General features: G+C 37.2%; 2 protein-coding genes across 2 annotated transcripts; both read left to right on the top strand.

The window, feature by feature from the left end:
- Positions 1 to 5,265: 5,265 nt before the first annotated feature.
- LOC115989842 lies at positions 5,266 to 6,866 on the top strand. The gene is made up of 4 exons (XM_031113721.1): positions 5,266 to 5,873; positions 5,961 to 6,141; positions 6,238 to 6,764; positions 6,848 to 6,866. The coding sequence occupies exons 1-4, from the start codon at positions 5,266 to 5,268 to the stop codon at positions 6,864 to 6,866; spliced, it is 1,335 nt and encodes a 444-aa protein (XP_030969581.1).
- On the top strand, positions 6,851 to 7,718 carry LOC115988765. Its single transcript, XM_031112383.1, has 2 exons — positions 6,851 to 7,203; positions 7,332 to 7,718. The coding sequence occupies exons 1-2, from the start codon at positions 6,913 to 6,915 to the stop codon at positions 7,554 to 7,556; spliced, it is 516 nt and encodes a 171-aa protein (XP_030968243.1). The 5' UTR covers positions 6,851 to 6,912; the 3' UTR covers positions 7,557 to 7,718.
- The last annotated feature ends 7,061 nt before the right edge of the window (positions 7,719 to 14,779 follow it).

The raw sequence follows: 14,779 nt of genomic DNA, 5'->3' as shown, positions 1-14,779 counted from the left end.
TCAAGGAATAAGGTTTCAACTTCAAGTGTTAAAGCCATGCAAATCTGTCCAAGAAACAAGTGAAAATGTGTTGGATTTTAAAGCTCAACAACTAGCATCTATTGAGATTTAAAAAGCAATTGAAACCTGAAGCTTGATAGCTAGCTCGATAGATACCCTATCTATCGAGTTTTATGGAATTTAGTTTTTCAAGAGCTGTTTTTCATCCAATATGTGTGTATATGTTTGGGTTTTCTTTTCTCACAATCTTAAACATATATAAGGATTATTTTAAGGGCCGTAAAAGGTTGCGCAGGTGTGAAGAAAAGTTTTGTTCATGCAAATTGTGACCGGAGATAGAATTTAGCCTAGTTCATCTTTCTCTTGAAGAAACTGCTGTGTTTGTACACTCTAAGGTTTTGTGACCAAGGAGCTTTGTGATCTCCATTGTGTGATGAACTGAAAAAACTTTGCAACCAACATCTTTCTCAAGTTGGTGATTAAGTCGCGTACTGAGATCCGCGTATCTATTGGTTAGTCATGTATTGCGAGCCATGCATTGAAAAAGGATAGATTGTTACTACAGAACAAGTCCAATTGGGTATTGCGGTAAGGGTTTAACTATAGGTTAGTATAAGGTATTGGGATTCCTTTACTTGTAACCACTTGTTTTGATAATAGTGAATTTTCGGAAGTGGTGACCTTAAAATCACCCAATGGGGCTTTTGCCGTGTAGGTTTTCCCCATTCGTAAACAAATCACCGTGTCAATTTAATTTCTACTACATATCAGGTAATTGGTGATTTGTTCGTGCTACCACATGTTTACATGTTAATTGAATTAATAAATTAATTTGGTTAACTACAACAAAATGTACTTTCAGTGACGAAAAAATTTGTCACTAAAAGTCCAGTTTTTCGTCACTAAGAACCTTTAGCAACAAAATCTACTTATTAATGACGAAACTCATTTCATCACTATAGCCCCATCACAAAAAATCCTGTGACAAAAAATTTCTTCACTAAAAGTCTGATTTGTATAAAAAAGAAAAAACTTTTAGCGATGAAAACGTTTCATCTCTAAATGTTTTCTTCGCTAAAAACACTATTCAGTGACAAAAATAATTTGTCACTAAAACCATTTCTTAAAAAATTCTTCTACATTTAACAACGAAATATTTTATCACTAAAACAATTTTTTGTTGCTATAGTTGTGATGGAAAATTTGTCGCTAAAACTTATTTTCAGTTTTTATTTTTTTCATGACTTTAATATTAACCTGTAACCCGTTATTACATTATTAAAACCACACATTTGAATAACACATTTATAAAAAAAAAATCTATCCATACATTCCACAAGTAAAAAATAAAATAGGTATCCAATTCAAACTCCTTCCATTCAATAATTGTTGACAACACATACAATAACTTAAGATGTTTTATAACAATACAAAAAGTGTAGCATAATATAATTAGAACCAACAGAAGATGTCCTCATATGTCTTCAAGTAATGCCAAAAGTAAATTCCCTAAAGCCATCAATAAGAAATCTACACAAATATAAAAACAATACTACATTAAAATCGTAAAGTAAAAACATTAACTATGTTATAAGAAACATTTCTAACAATACATTAAGAGTAGCCACACTAATGAATTAAAATCACCACTCCTAATGTATAAGTTGTAGAAAGCAAATATAAATTTTCAAGTGTAATATAATACAATTAGTTTCAAATAATACATCAAAAACAGTAGTCACACCATGTAGTGCGATCAGTTGCTAAAATAAAGTACTAACCAATAAGTGTTTTAACTTGAAGATGAACCACCCCCATAGGTAAGAGCGTCATAATTGTCACATCCCAAACCCCAAAGGGTCCAAAGCATGAGAAAGACATCTCAAAGTACTTGTAAATTTTTTTTTTCTTTCCTTTGACAATCCAATCCATATAAATTATATCCAATACTAACATCAAGAATTATCACAATAATTCCATTGAATATATTCTCAGAGCAAGTCAGAGCTCTAAGAAATAATTACAAGGACCAATGGCTACAAAAGAATAGAGGTCTAAATAAATAATTACATATCAACAGTTTGTCCCATTAGTGGGAATAAAGTCACAACTACTATAATACACAAAAGAATGAGTCAAGCCTATGGAACTCCCCAAAAGTTCAACCCTCCCTCCTACACTCACTACCCTAGACTGCTCTAGCAATCCTAGCATAAATCCTTTCTACCATTGCCACCTCATCAATCTCGCCACCATCAGGAGTGACAGATCTCTTACGCTCTTGGTGTTGCTTATGGCCATGCTCTGGAGCTATAACCTCATCCACATGCCTTACTTTATGTACTTTCTTTTTAGGAGGCATAATGTACCAAGGTACTTATACCTATACCCAAGAAACAGGCAAGTAAATCACAATGCAACATAAAAGGTTAACATAGAAAAGATAGATAAGGAAAAAGGAATAGCAGGTGGAAGCATGAATAAAGGTACAAAATAAAGAATTCATCAAACCCCTAATGCTTTGACTTAACTCAAAATCAATTCCTATTGTCAAAGTCTACAGAATCATAACCTAAACTTTGATACCATAATTGTCACAGCCCAAAACCTAAAGGGTTCAAAGCATGAGAAAGACATCTCAAAGTACCTATAAATTTTTTTTTCTTTCCTTTGACAATCCAATCCACATAGATCATATCCAATACCAACATCAAGAATTATCATAATAATTCCATTGAATATACTTTTAGAGTAAGTCAGAGCTCTAAGTAATAATTACAAAGACCAATGGCCAGAAAAGAATAGAGATCTGAATAAATAATTACATATCAACAACTTGTCCCATTAGTGGGAATAACGTCACAACCACTATAATACACAAAAGAATAAGGCAAGTCTACTCTGGATTGTGGCTTATGGTACTCAAAGGACTCTAATGCTTGCCTTATAGGTTATTCAGATGCAGATTAAGCTGGAAGTGTGGATGATCGCAAGAGTACTTTAGATGGCTGCTTCTATCTTGGAAACAATCTTGTCTCTTGGATGAGCAAGAAACAAAATTTCGTGTCTCTTTCTATAGCTGAAGCAGAGTACATAGCTATTGGAAGTTGTTGCATACAACTCCTTTGGATGAAATTGCTACTTCATGACTATGGGATTCCTCAAGATACAATGTGTGTTTTCTGTGATAACACCAGTGCTATAAATCTCTCTAAGAATCCGGTTCAGTATTCAAAGTCAAAACACATAGAGATATGTTACCACTTCATCCAGGATTTGGTGGAAGATAAAGTTATGTGTCTTGAATTCATACATATAGACAATCAAAAGGCGGACATCTTCACCAAGCCTCTTGATGGTCCACAATTCGAATCACTCCATAAGACCATTGGTGTTGGTACAATTCCTTGAATCTCATGTGTGATCTGTGCTTTACCTCTTTATCTTGATTTGATTTCTCTATTGTAGAGTACACACTACTTTGTTGGCTATTTGTATAGCATGTTTTGTTTGTTTTCTATTTACTTTGAATGTTTTTACATTTTTTTTGTCAATCTTTACTTGTTTTTGTGTCAAAAATCCAAAAACACATAAAAAGTAGAAAATCCAAAAAGTTTGATTGACATTTTTATGTGGGATAATTACACATAACCCACCTGTGGTTTGGGCGAAAATCACTTTGCCTACCCGTGGTTTGAAAAGTATCACTTAACCCACCTGAGGTCTGTTTCCGTCACTCTCCGTAACCCACCTCGGTCTCTGCCGTTACAAAAACACATTTTAACCCCAAAACAGAACATAACGCGAATCAAAACCCCCAAAACTCAAACACTTTTCGAGAGAGACACCCAAGCTGCAATCAGGCTTGTTCTTCACGGTTTGGAGCGTGTGGAGAGGGAGAAAGCACTTGTTTTGCATCATCGAACCTGGGCAAGGTATGTGTGATGTTTTTTCATCTGCATTTGGGTTCTTGATGTTTTTATGGTGACCGACCCACGTAGTTAGGTTTTGCTGTTCATCTGCACAGTAAATTTTTTTTTGTATGTTAAATTAGCATTTTGCTATTTATGTGTAGAATCGCTTAGGATATGCATTTTGCTATTGTTGTTTCTATAATGCATATACCTGAAGGAATCAAGTTTATTTGTCAATGATTGCACTTGTTTGTGAAGTGTGGGTAGTGTGGTCCCTATGAATTTGTTGGAAGTCTGGTTTTGCATGTGCTTTATGTGGTCCTTTGTCCATGTGTTGTTGTCAATTTGTTGGCTTGTTGTCTCTTTTGGCTTCTTCTCACTTTCTGCATGTCAGTGTGTGTAAACAAAATACTTATTTTAATTGCAGATGGATGATGTCACATTTGACCTTAAAATTCATGTTGGGGGATGTTTTGTGGAGGAGCCAACCATACAATATGTGGGTGGGTCTGTACCTTTACTGACAGAGATTGACCCTGACAAGTTGAGTTACTTTGAAATTCGGGATTTATGCCATCTAGTTGGTGCTCCTAAGGAACACAGTAGATATAAGTATTTAATTCCTGATGGTGATCTACAGCATGATTTAAGAGACATAGAAACAGATACAGATGTCGTAAACATGACTAACCTTCATAAGGCATGGTATGCTGAAAAAATCATAATCTATACTGACATAGATGTGGAGCCATTGGCAGTTGAGTATCCTGATGCAGGGGGAGTGGCAGATGGTGGCGTAGGTGGTGATGCAGGGGGAGTGGCAGGGGGAATGGCAGGTGGTGTAGGTGGTGATGCAGGGGGAGTGGCAGATGGTGTAGGTGGTCATGCAGGTGGTGATGTAAGTGGTGATGCAGCAAGGGTTGAAATAGAATTGGATAGTGATGATGATGAAGATGATGAGAATGATGATGAGAGTGATGATGAAGAAGATGTTGAGGATGTTGACATTGATGCAAGAGATGAAGAACATAATGTTGAAGGAGATGATGATGATGATGATGATGATTGGCTAAATGAAGGCCTAGAGGGGGATGGCTTTGGTGATGATGTATTTGCTGCTCAAAACTCAGCTCCACAAGGTTCTGCTCCCAATACAAACCCAGAATCAAGCAATGCACCCCACACAGCCTCAGAATCAAGCAATGCACCCCACACAGCCCCAGAATCAAGCAATGCACCCCACACAGCCCCAGAATCAAGCAATGCACCCCACACAGACCCAGAATCAAGCAATGCACCCCACACAGACCCTGAGTGAGCTGAGCCAGCCCTTGAGGATGACCTGGTAAGCATGGATGGGTCTGATGATGAGCAGGTACCTAAGCAAGTAGAGTTTAATGCTAAGAGTGACATGAGAAATGTTGTACTGAAGAAGGAGATGAAGTTCCCTAACGCAAAGGTGTTCAGAGCTGCTTTGAGGGAGTATGCAATCAAAAAACCTATTGACATCAAATTCAAGCTTAATGAGAAGACCAAGATATCAGTTCACTGCAAGAATGGGTGTGGGTGGAGATGTTATGCATCTCAAATAAGTGGAGAGCTAACATTTCAAATTAAGACCTTGACTGATGACTGTACTTGTCCCAAGTCTTTCAAAAACACCCAAGCAACATCAGCTTATGTTGCTAAGAGGTTCATTGAGGATTTTAGCAAAAATCCAAATTGGGAGGTGAATGGTGTACACAACCATGTGATGCAAAATTTATCTGTTGACCTAAGTGTAAACCAAGTGTATAGGTCAAAGAGAAAGGCAAAGGATTTGATAAATGGAGATGAGCAACTGCAATATGGTGTCCTTAGGGACTATGCACAAATGATAACCACTGTAGACAAGGGGAGTAGGGTTATATTGCAGACAGAAATGGCTGAGGAGACTTCCCAGCCAAAATTTAAGAGGATGTATGTTAGGTTCAATGCTTAGAAGGTAGGATTTTTAGGTGGATGCAGGCCATTTATAGGTTTAGATGGTTGTCACATAAAGCACAGATTTGGTGGGCAAATCTTATCTGCCACTGCCAAGGATGCAAATGACAACATTTTTCCAGTAGCCATGGCTGTTGTGGAACAAGAAACCAGGGAGTCTTGGATATGGTTTTTGGAAATTTTTGCTGATGATATAGGGAGGCCAGAGGAGCTTCAGTTGGTCTTCATTTCTGATAGGCAAAAGGTATGCAAGTTTTGTATTGTTCAGTTACACTTGAATAGTTGACTTTGTTTGCTGAACTAACTTGTTTTGTTTGTTTGTTTGCTTGCTTATTTACAGGGGCTTATACCTGCAATAGAGACACTATTCCTTACCATGGAGCATAGATACTGTGTGAAACACATCTACAACAATTTCAAAGTTGATCACAAGGGATTGGAGCTGAAGGATACATTGTGGAGGTGTGCTGCTGCCACAACAGTAAGGGAGTTTGAGAGATGCATGCAGTACATAAGGGATTTGGATGAAAAGGCATATGAGTATCTTGCAAACATTGCACCTGCACAGTGGACAAGGTCACACTTCACTCCTAGGGCCTTAACAGATTGTTTGGTAAATAATTTGAGTGAGTCTTTTAATGCAATGATATTGAAGTCTAGGGACAAGCCTATCTTGGCAATGTTGGAGTGGATTAGGGTTAGACTTATGACTAGACTTTACACAAAAAGGGAAGGGATACAGAAGTATGCTGGAAAGTTGTGTCCAAGCATACAAGATAGGTTGGAGAAATTGAAGGTTGAAAGTAAGGCATTTAGTGCTACCCCAGCTGGTAGTTTCCTTTATGAGGTAGGCAGTCAGTATGAGAGGCATGTAGTTGATTTGGTGAAGAAGACATGTAGCTGTAGGTCTTGGGATTTAAATGGCATTCCTTGCAAACATGCCATAACAGCCATTTATACAAACATTGAGACACCAGAAGACTATACCCACCCATGCTACTTCAAAGAAACTTACATGGAGATATACAAGGAGGTACTTCCTCCCATGCCTGGCCAGTCAGAATGGGTTGAGACTGGACAGCCTGCTCCCCTGACACCTCACATATACAAACCACCAGGCAGACCACCCAAGCAAAGAAAGAGGGCTTCTGATGAGCCTAGGAACCCTTACAAAGCAAGTAGACAGAACAGACCTGTAAGATGTGGGAAATGCAAAAAGGAAGGGCATAACTCAAGAGGGTGCAAGGCTGGCATCACTGGGGAGACACCATGGCAGAGGAGACAGAGACTTCAAAGAGAAAAAGCTGTAAGTAAATGGCAAAAAACACTGTATTGAATAGACACTGTATTGAACTTACAGACCTACAAAAAAATAAAAAAACTGGGTTTTTAAACTTACAATACACACTGTATTGAAACTGGGTTTTGTTGCAGGCAAGGGAAGGGGTGCCTGCACCTAGATCTGCACCTCAGCCACCATCCCAGCAGCCTACCCAGACCTACAACATGATGTCTGCCACTCAGCCTTCATCCTCACAGCAAGGAAATCAACCTAGGCCATCTCACAAGAGAGCAGGATGGTTCTCTTCCTCACAAACAGAGTTTCACACACCTAGGGAGACCTGGGATACCTTACCAAGTTCTTCACAGGTAACTTAGTCCTGGATGGTTGTGTAGCTTGGGATATTTTTTAACAAGTGGATCTATTTTTTATTTTGTAGCCTTCACATGCAAGTGGGAGCACTGGTGGTGTGAGGACTAGAGGACAGCTTGCTGCACAAAGGCCACCAAAAATGAATCCAGTGGGTGGAAAGAGGAAAGAGTAAAGGCAAGAAATGAATGAAGTTAGTGGGTACGCATGCCAGCATTGGGAGTAAAGCTAGTGGGAACATGTGGGCCTTTTTGGTTTTTTTTTTTTTGTGAAGACCACTGTTGGCCTTTTGTAATTATCAATTAGTGTAAAAAACAGTCACTGCTGGCCTTGGAATGTGCTTTTTTGTAATTACTAATTAGTGTAAAAAACAATCACTGCTGGCCTTGGAATGTGCTTTTTTGTAATTAAGGTACAATACACTCCAGGTTGTTATATGGAAGTTGTGATATTACAGTTTGTATGGAACAATATTTGTCCAAACTAGATTATATGGAAGTTTATTTATTGCTACCACAAATTGTGTCCAAGTATATTATTTTTATTGTGGAATGGTATGCACAACCAAATTATATGAAAGTTTATTTATTGCTACTACAAATTGTGTCAAAGTATATTTTTCTAATAGAGTGTATGGGAAGTTTTTATTGTGGAATGGTTGTTATGGTATGCACAGCCAAATTGATAATTGACCATTACTTCTTCCATTGAATGGTTGTTAGGATATGCACAAAATACTCAAGAATTGACAATTCTTCATTCATTGACACATCAAAACATTACATCAGTAGGCTAGTGCTATTACAATGCAAATTCATTAACATCATTGCCATAACTATCTCTACTAACCAATTAACTACTTCAGGGGCAACAATCTAGGTCTCTTCACTCCAGAGAACTCAATTGAGCCAAAACACAACAACATAACAATAACAAAAAAGATCCATGACAAAATGCATGCAGACTTCCACATTCTTTGCTTCTCTTCAGCAAGAATGGCTTTTTCCTTAGCTTTTGGACAGACAGCTCGAGCCTTTCTCTCCCTCTCCTTGGCTTTGGCTTCCTCTTCAAGAGCCTTTTCTGCCATTTGCGTAGCTTCTTCTGCCGTTTCCAGAGCTGTCCTTTCCCTCTCATTTGCAAGTTGGAGAGCAGTCTGAAGCCTAGACATCTTCTCTAGAGCCAAAGGTGCAGCTTCATTCCCACGAGGACAGGTTGGGTTATGAATCCAAACAAAGAAAGGACACTTAGGACCAACCTTATAACGGCTACAACCCAAGAACCTCCTCCCAAAATTGTGCAAACTCAAACTTGTTCTCAAAACACAAGTCTGCTCATTGCACATATGTCCACATGAACCCGAGAAATTACCACTTGATGAAGACATCTCAACATAACACGATTCCTGGATTTAACTTTCACACAATAAGTTCACACTTGAACAAAATCTGAAACCCTAAATCAGGAACAGACCCAAATGCAGATGAAAAAACATCACACATACCTTGCCCAGGTTCGATGATGCAAACAAGTGCTTTCTCCCTCTCCACACACTCCAAACCGCGAAGAACAAGCCTGATTGCACCTTGGGTGTCTCTCTCGAAAAGTGTTTGAGTTTTGGGGGTTTTGATTTGCGTTATGTTCTGTTTTGGGGTTAAAAGGTGTTTTTGTAACGGCAGAGACCAAGGTGGGTTACGGAGAGTGACGGAAACAGACCTCAGGTGGGTTAAGTGATACTTTTCAAACCACTGGTAGGCAAAGTGATTTTCGCCCAAACCACAGGTGGGTTATGTGTAATTATCCCTTTTTATGTACTGTCACAAGCATGTTTTTCCTTGTACTTTTGTACTTATGGCTTTGTGCGTTTACGAGCATAGCTTATTCTTTATGCACTCATATCATTGTAGGAAAATTCTTGACATCTATGTGATTGTTGTAAATAGATCTTCAAACTTGTCATGAATGATTAGTCAATGGTTTTGTTGATCTTGAAACTTGCACAAACTTGTGCCTATATATCTTCCTACTCTTTTATTTTATTTTATTTTATTTTTTGTTTGCTTAAAGAGCTCAACAAATGTAAATCTCAAAATGAAAAGAGCTAATGAGTTGCAAAAGACGTCGCACATACTAATAGTTGACTAGGAAAAAGGGAAAGTGACCTTTATGAAAATGTATGATGCCCAAGAAGCCAAAGGCTTACTCATCAAATTGAAATATAAAAAATTTCAGGCATCAATCTCAAAAAGAGATGTATTGATTCAAAAAGATCAAATGATATGATGTCTATGAAGCCAAATGAAAAACTTCAAAATTATGTAATCAAGTTTATGTGGGAGGTCACATATGCATATTTCTATAATTGAGATTGGTCACTTTTCCTTGTGCTCATTGTGTATGACTTGGTTGAATTGATCATTGAAATTTCACATTAGACTAAGGACTATCTCATTTTTGTTACCCACACACATCACACATGTCTATGTTCAATGAATGTCTTATTCATTTATGTGATTGTACTTGATTAAATATGTTGCATAAGCTCAATTATATGTTGATCAAACACAAAAATATTTTTGAGTTTTTTAGTTGTTTTTGGAAAGTACTTTTATTTTGAAAAATGTCAAAAATTTCAAAAACTGTGCAACCCTGTTCTGGTGACTTACCTCGCAGGTAAAGCCAGTCGCATGCCATAGTCGCGAGCTTATATGGAAGGTTTTCACTACTCATTGGCTGGTCATAGTCCAAGTCGCAAAAAAGACTTAGACATTTTTCCAAAATCTGGGTTTTTAGATTTCTTGTGACTCTGTTTGGCAACTTGTGTGCAAGTGGAAGCTCCAGTCGTGAGGCATACTCAGAATGTTTCGCGACTCCCTTCGTGACTACCACGCGGGTGGACCTTCCAATCGCGAAAAACACTTGGGCAAATTTTTCCATTTTTTGCCTCAAGGGTTTTGGTGACTTGGTCTAGCGACTTGTTCGCAACTCATTTCAATCACGAAAATCACAAGTTTTACACAATGAGGGCCTCTTTCTGGACAGGTTTTAAAAACTTTTCATTTTCCCTCGCATCTCGTGACTACTCATCTTCTTGTTCGTCTTTCCCTCTTTCAAAATCACTATGTTTCACACACAAACTCTCCATATTCTTCCTCACTTATTCACCAATCTTCAAGTAAAGGTATGGGTTATGTTTCTTTCTCAATGTATTTCACAATTCTTACCTAAGATTTCTTGAATTGGGTGTTTTTGATGATATCTATGCATATGATACTTGAATATGGGTATTTGATGTGTTGGTGAGATTGTTGTGTGGGTTTTTGTTGATTATGTGTTGTTATACTCTGCCTTTGGTTGGACAATGTGAAATTTGTGGCAAACACACATTTAGAGACATGATATAGACCTTCATCTCATGATTTTAGGATTTTCTTCAATATTCCTGTTTTGGGACTAACTCAATGCTAAGAGAGTTTGTTGTCTTGTGTGGTTTCTATTGCTCTTTGGTTTAACATGATGCAGCTTGAAGATGTCTCCGTTCAAGAGATCAGCTGTGAGTAGCAAAGGGAAAAAGCTCGTGATTGATGTTGATGATCTTGCTCCTAGGTCAAAGAGGACCCGATCATTGATGAGAGTGTATGACCCTCACCAATTCCGATCTTTTGCTACTTTTCAGACCTATGCAAACTACTTTAGAGAAGCCTCATTGCTGGTTGTAAAGGCTATTGACCAGTAGTCTCTCCTGGACACCAACATCCCTGGGGCGTGGCTTTTCTATTTCTATACGATATTTCTAGTTGGATGAAAAGATTGCTTCTAAATGAAGCCTCTCTTACAGTTCAAGAGTTAAGAAAGGCTCTTACTCTTATTTTTTCTTTTTAGAAATGGTTTGCCACCAAGGATTGGAACTTCCTTCTCTTCGACCTTGATGATGCATATGAGAATTTAGTGAAAGAGTTCTATGCTAATTCCATTGTTGAGGGAGAAGAGCTCAAATGCTGGGTTAGAGGAAAGATTTTCTCAATGACGCCCATTTATTTGGTAGAAATCCTACACATCAACCAGCCAATGTTTACTAATCCACCGATATATGATGATTTGAATCCGGGTAAGGATTTACTTTGGGAAGCTCTTGGAAGAAACTTGGAATTCTCACCAAATGGGAACTCAATTAGTGTTTCCTCACTATCTCCAGAACTAAGGGTGCTTACAATAATTATGTTCCACAATCTATATCCTCTATCCAACACTAGGTACATGAATCTTGGGAGAGCTTTGTTCCTTCATGATCTAATTACTGATGAAGAGAATGATACTTGTGCTCATATCTTTCATATTTTGGGCAAAACTATTACAAGAACTGACTCAAGGACCTACATTCCTTTTTACTGCTTCATTTCAAGGATATTGAAACTCAAGGGCATTCATCCATCGAATGATGAGTCTCCCTACCAAAAGCCAAGTCCAATCAACATTCGTACGCTCAACGCTAGCATTGGATATAGTTGAATGGGAATCAAGATAGAGACTCCAGCATTTTCATAGTGGTTCACACTGGAGCTCATTCTCCTATTATGAGAAGTTTGACAACATTATGGCACCCATCCATGACATAAGCACAAAGATGTCTAGACTCGCCTCTCTCCTGCACCATCACACCATCCGTTGTGATACGAAGTTCACTTCTCTCCAAACCCAATTGGACCAAATTCAAAAGGAAGTTAGAAGAAAATAAGGACTAGTATTCCATGCCAAGAAGGGGGAGATGATGATGATAGGGGGAGGAAGAGCTTGATCAAAAGGGGAGTATTGATGTTGAAGAGCAGGAGATTGAAAAGGCCTATGTTTAATGTTTTGCTTAATGTTAACTTATATTCAGTACTTTGTGTTTTGTACCCATGCTTTGTAGCTTAGTACTTGTTGTTAATGTTATGCATTTCTTTAAGTATATCACTCTTGTGCTGTTGTTGGATTTTATATCCTTGATGCAATTACTTTGGTTTTTGTATTGGTTGAGTGTCAGAAGTGCAAATGATACTTTGCATTGAGCTTATTAGCTTGCATGTCTAGATATTCATTCCTTGTGTAAATGATCATTGTGGTGACTATTTATAGTGATTGTTTTTTTTGGTCAAGCCATACTTTATTGCTTTAATCTATATTGCTTTAATCTATATTGCTTGATCGCATTGTGCTTGCTCTATATGTATTTCAAGTTATTTGCTTACAATGATCGTATTATGTTGTTGTTTTCAAGATATACTTGCCCATATGGTTCAAGAGTTTCATAGATTCTAGAGTTAGGTGTGAGTGAGTTTTGTTCAACTGTTCTCAACTCACATGTTAAGTCTAGAGTTTGTTTTAGGGTTTTGTCACGGAATAGCCAAAGGGGGAGATTGTAAGGTTGAATTTATTCAATCATTTTGTTGGCTTTATTCCTTGCCAAATTTACTAATAATTTAGCATTTACAAACCCTGTATTTAGGTGGAAATCATGTGAGGGTAGTGTGTAAGATAGTATGAAGAAAAGCTCAAGAGTGTGCACTTAAGAAGGGCCTTACGACTGGATCTCATGACTAGCTCGTGACTAACGAGTCGGCAAAGGTGGCACACGTGTGAAGCATGCAGGGAAGCTGAAGAGACATGCCAGCTGTTGGACTACAGGACAAAACTTCCAATCTAGCCAGGCAGTTAGCTCGCGAATTGTTCTAGTCACGAGGCCGAGTCGCCAGAACATCCTGTTTATTAGAAACCTGACTCTTCGCATTCCATACATACCCTACTATAAATACCCTTATTCCCACGAAATGTAGATAGCTTCTAGAGAGAATTTTGAGAGAGAAACCCTAAAGAAAAACAAGATTGACTTATCCACAATCTTCATCCTTTGATTCTACAAATTCCTCTATTCTCACCCTCTCTATTGATACATTCTTGAGAGGTACATTAGCCAAAATCCTTATCTCACCATACCATATCTATGAGAAGGCTATTTGGTACTTGGGAAGCAGTTTAAAAGAGACCAATTCATTTTGGTTAATACAATGGGTGATTACGAGATCTAGTAAGCTAGAGAAGACAAGGTTCGACGTAACCCTATTGGAGCAAGAAGCTTGTAGGGCTTAGGTACACTTGGTAGATTAGGCTTGAAGGGTCTTCTGTTATTCTTGTATTCCAACTATATTCTTTAGTGGATTATTGACCGCTTAGGGGGTGGCGGAAAGGTTTTATGCCAAGGACTTCGGTTTCCCCTTTGATAACATATTGTTGTATTGTCTTTGTGTTTGCATCTCTCTTCTCTTAATCTTTGACTTTTAATTACTGTTGTGATTGTGATTAATTTTGGTTTAGATTGTTTTACCAATTCTGTTTTAGCTTATTTTCATATTCCGCACATACATTGTTTGATAATAAGCTTGTGCTGGTAATTTGTAAATTGGGGGTCTAAACATTCATAAGTGTTTTACACATTATTTAGACATTCAAGTATGGATTTCCTTTTTTGGTTGTGAAAAGGAATTAATAACTATATTTTTTACAAAGGGATTACTTCTTTATTTTGAAGTGTAAAAAAATTAAAAGTGAACGGACCAAATTATTTATAATACCAAAAAAATTTAATTTTAAAGAAAATGGAGAAAAGAAAAGGGGTTTGCATTGCTTTTATAGTGTTCATGATTAAACTCGCAAATTTGGAGATAAATTATCAATGTTTAAGCTTAAATTGGACTTGTTAGAGAGATAGAGTTTTACTGCTTGTTAAGTTTGGATTAAACAAAAATAATTTTGTTTAAAAAAATGATGAATTTGAGTTCAAGTTGGACTTGTTAGAGAGATAAAGTTTTATTGCTTGTTAAGTTTGGACTAAAAAAAAATAATTTTATTTAAATAACATGATAATTTAATTTAAATATTATTACTAACGTGGAAAATTGTGAGAGTTTCAAAAACTTCGGTTATATATATATATATATTAATATTTATATATAAAAGGTCCCACGTAAATTTTTCGCCTTAGCTCCAAATTAGGTTGGGCTGGCCTTGGCTCACTGATTGTTGTTTATTATTTTATTTTTATTTTTATTATTGAATTTCAACCTATGGCATCTTTTATTCAATCATCAAAAATTTTACCAATTGAGTTAACTGAAACTCATGATGATTGTTTCTACTTAATTAAGAGAAAATACCCATTTTGAATGATCTGTAATAGAGTCTACTACACTAACCAAGA

Source organism: Quercus lobata, chromosome 5 (assembly GCF_001633185.2).
Source record: "Quercus lobata isolate SW786 chromosome 5, ValleyOak3.0 Primary Assembly, whole genome shotgun sequence".
Lineage (NCBI taxonomy): Eukaryota > Viridiplantae > Streptophyta > Magnoliopsida > Fagales > Fagaceae > Quercus > Quercus lobata.
Note: the sequence above shows the minus strand (reverse complement) of the source record. Positions and strands in the feature narration are given on the sequence as shown.

Excerpts from the sequence above, each read along its gene's own strand:
- LOC115989842 (XM_031113721.1), top strand. The coding sequence starts at position 5,266 with ATGGATGGGTCTGATGATGAGCAGGTACCTAAGCAAGTAGAGTTTAAT. Across the intron at positions 5,874-5,960 it reads CAGCCAAAATTTAAGAGGAT|ATTTGGTGGGCAAATCTTAT; the intron begins GTATGTTAGGTT and ends CATAAAGCACAG. Across the intron at positions 6,142-6,237 it reads TCATTTCTGATAGGCAAAAG|GGGCTTATACCTGCAATAGA; the intron begins GTATGCAAGTTT and ends GCTTATTTACAG.
- LOC115988765 (XM_031112383.1), top strand. The coding sequence starts at position 6,913 with ATGGAGATATACAAGGAGGTACTTCCTCCCATGCCTGGCCAGTCAGAA. Across the intron at positions 7,204-7,331 it reads GACTTCAAAGAGAAAAAGCT|GCAAGGGAAGGGGTGCCTGC; the intron begins GTAAGTAAATGG and ends GTTTTGTTGCAG.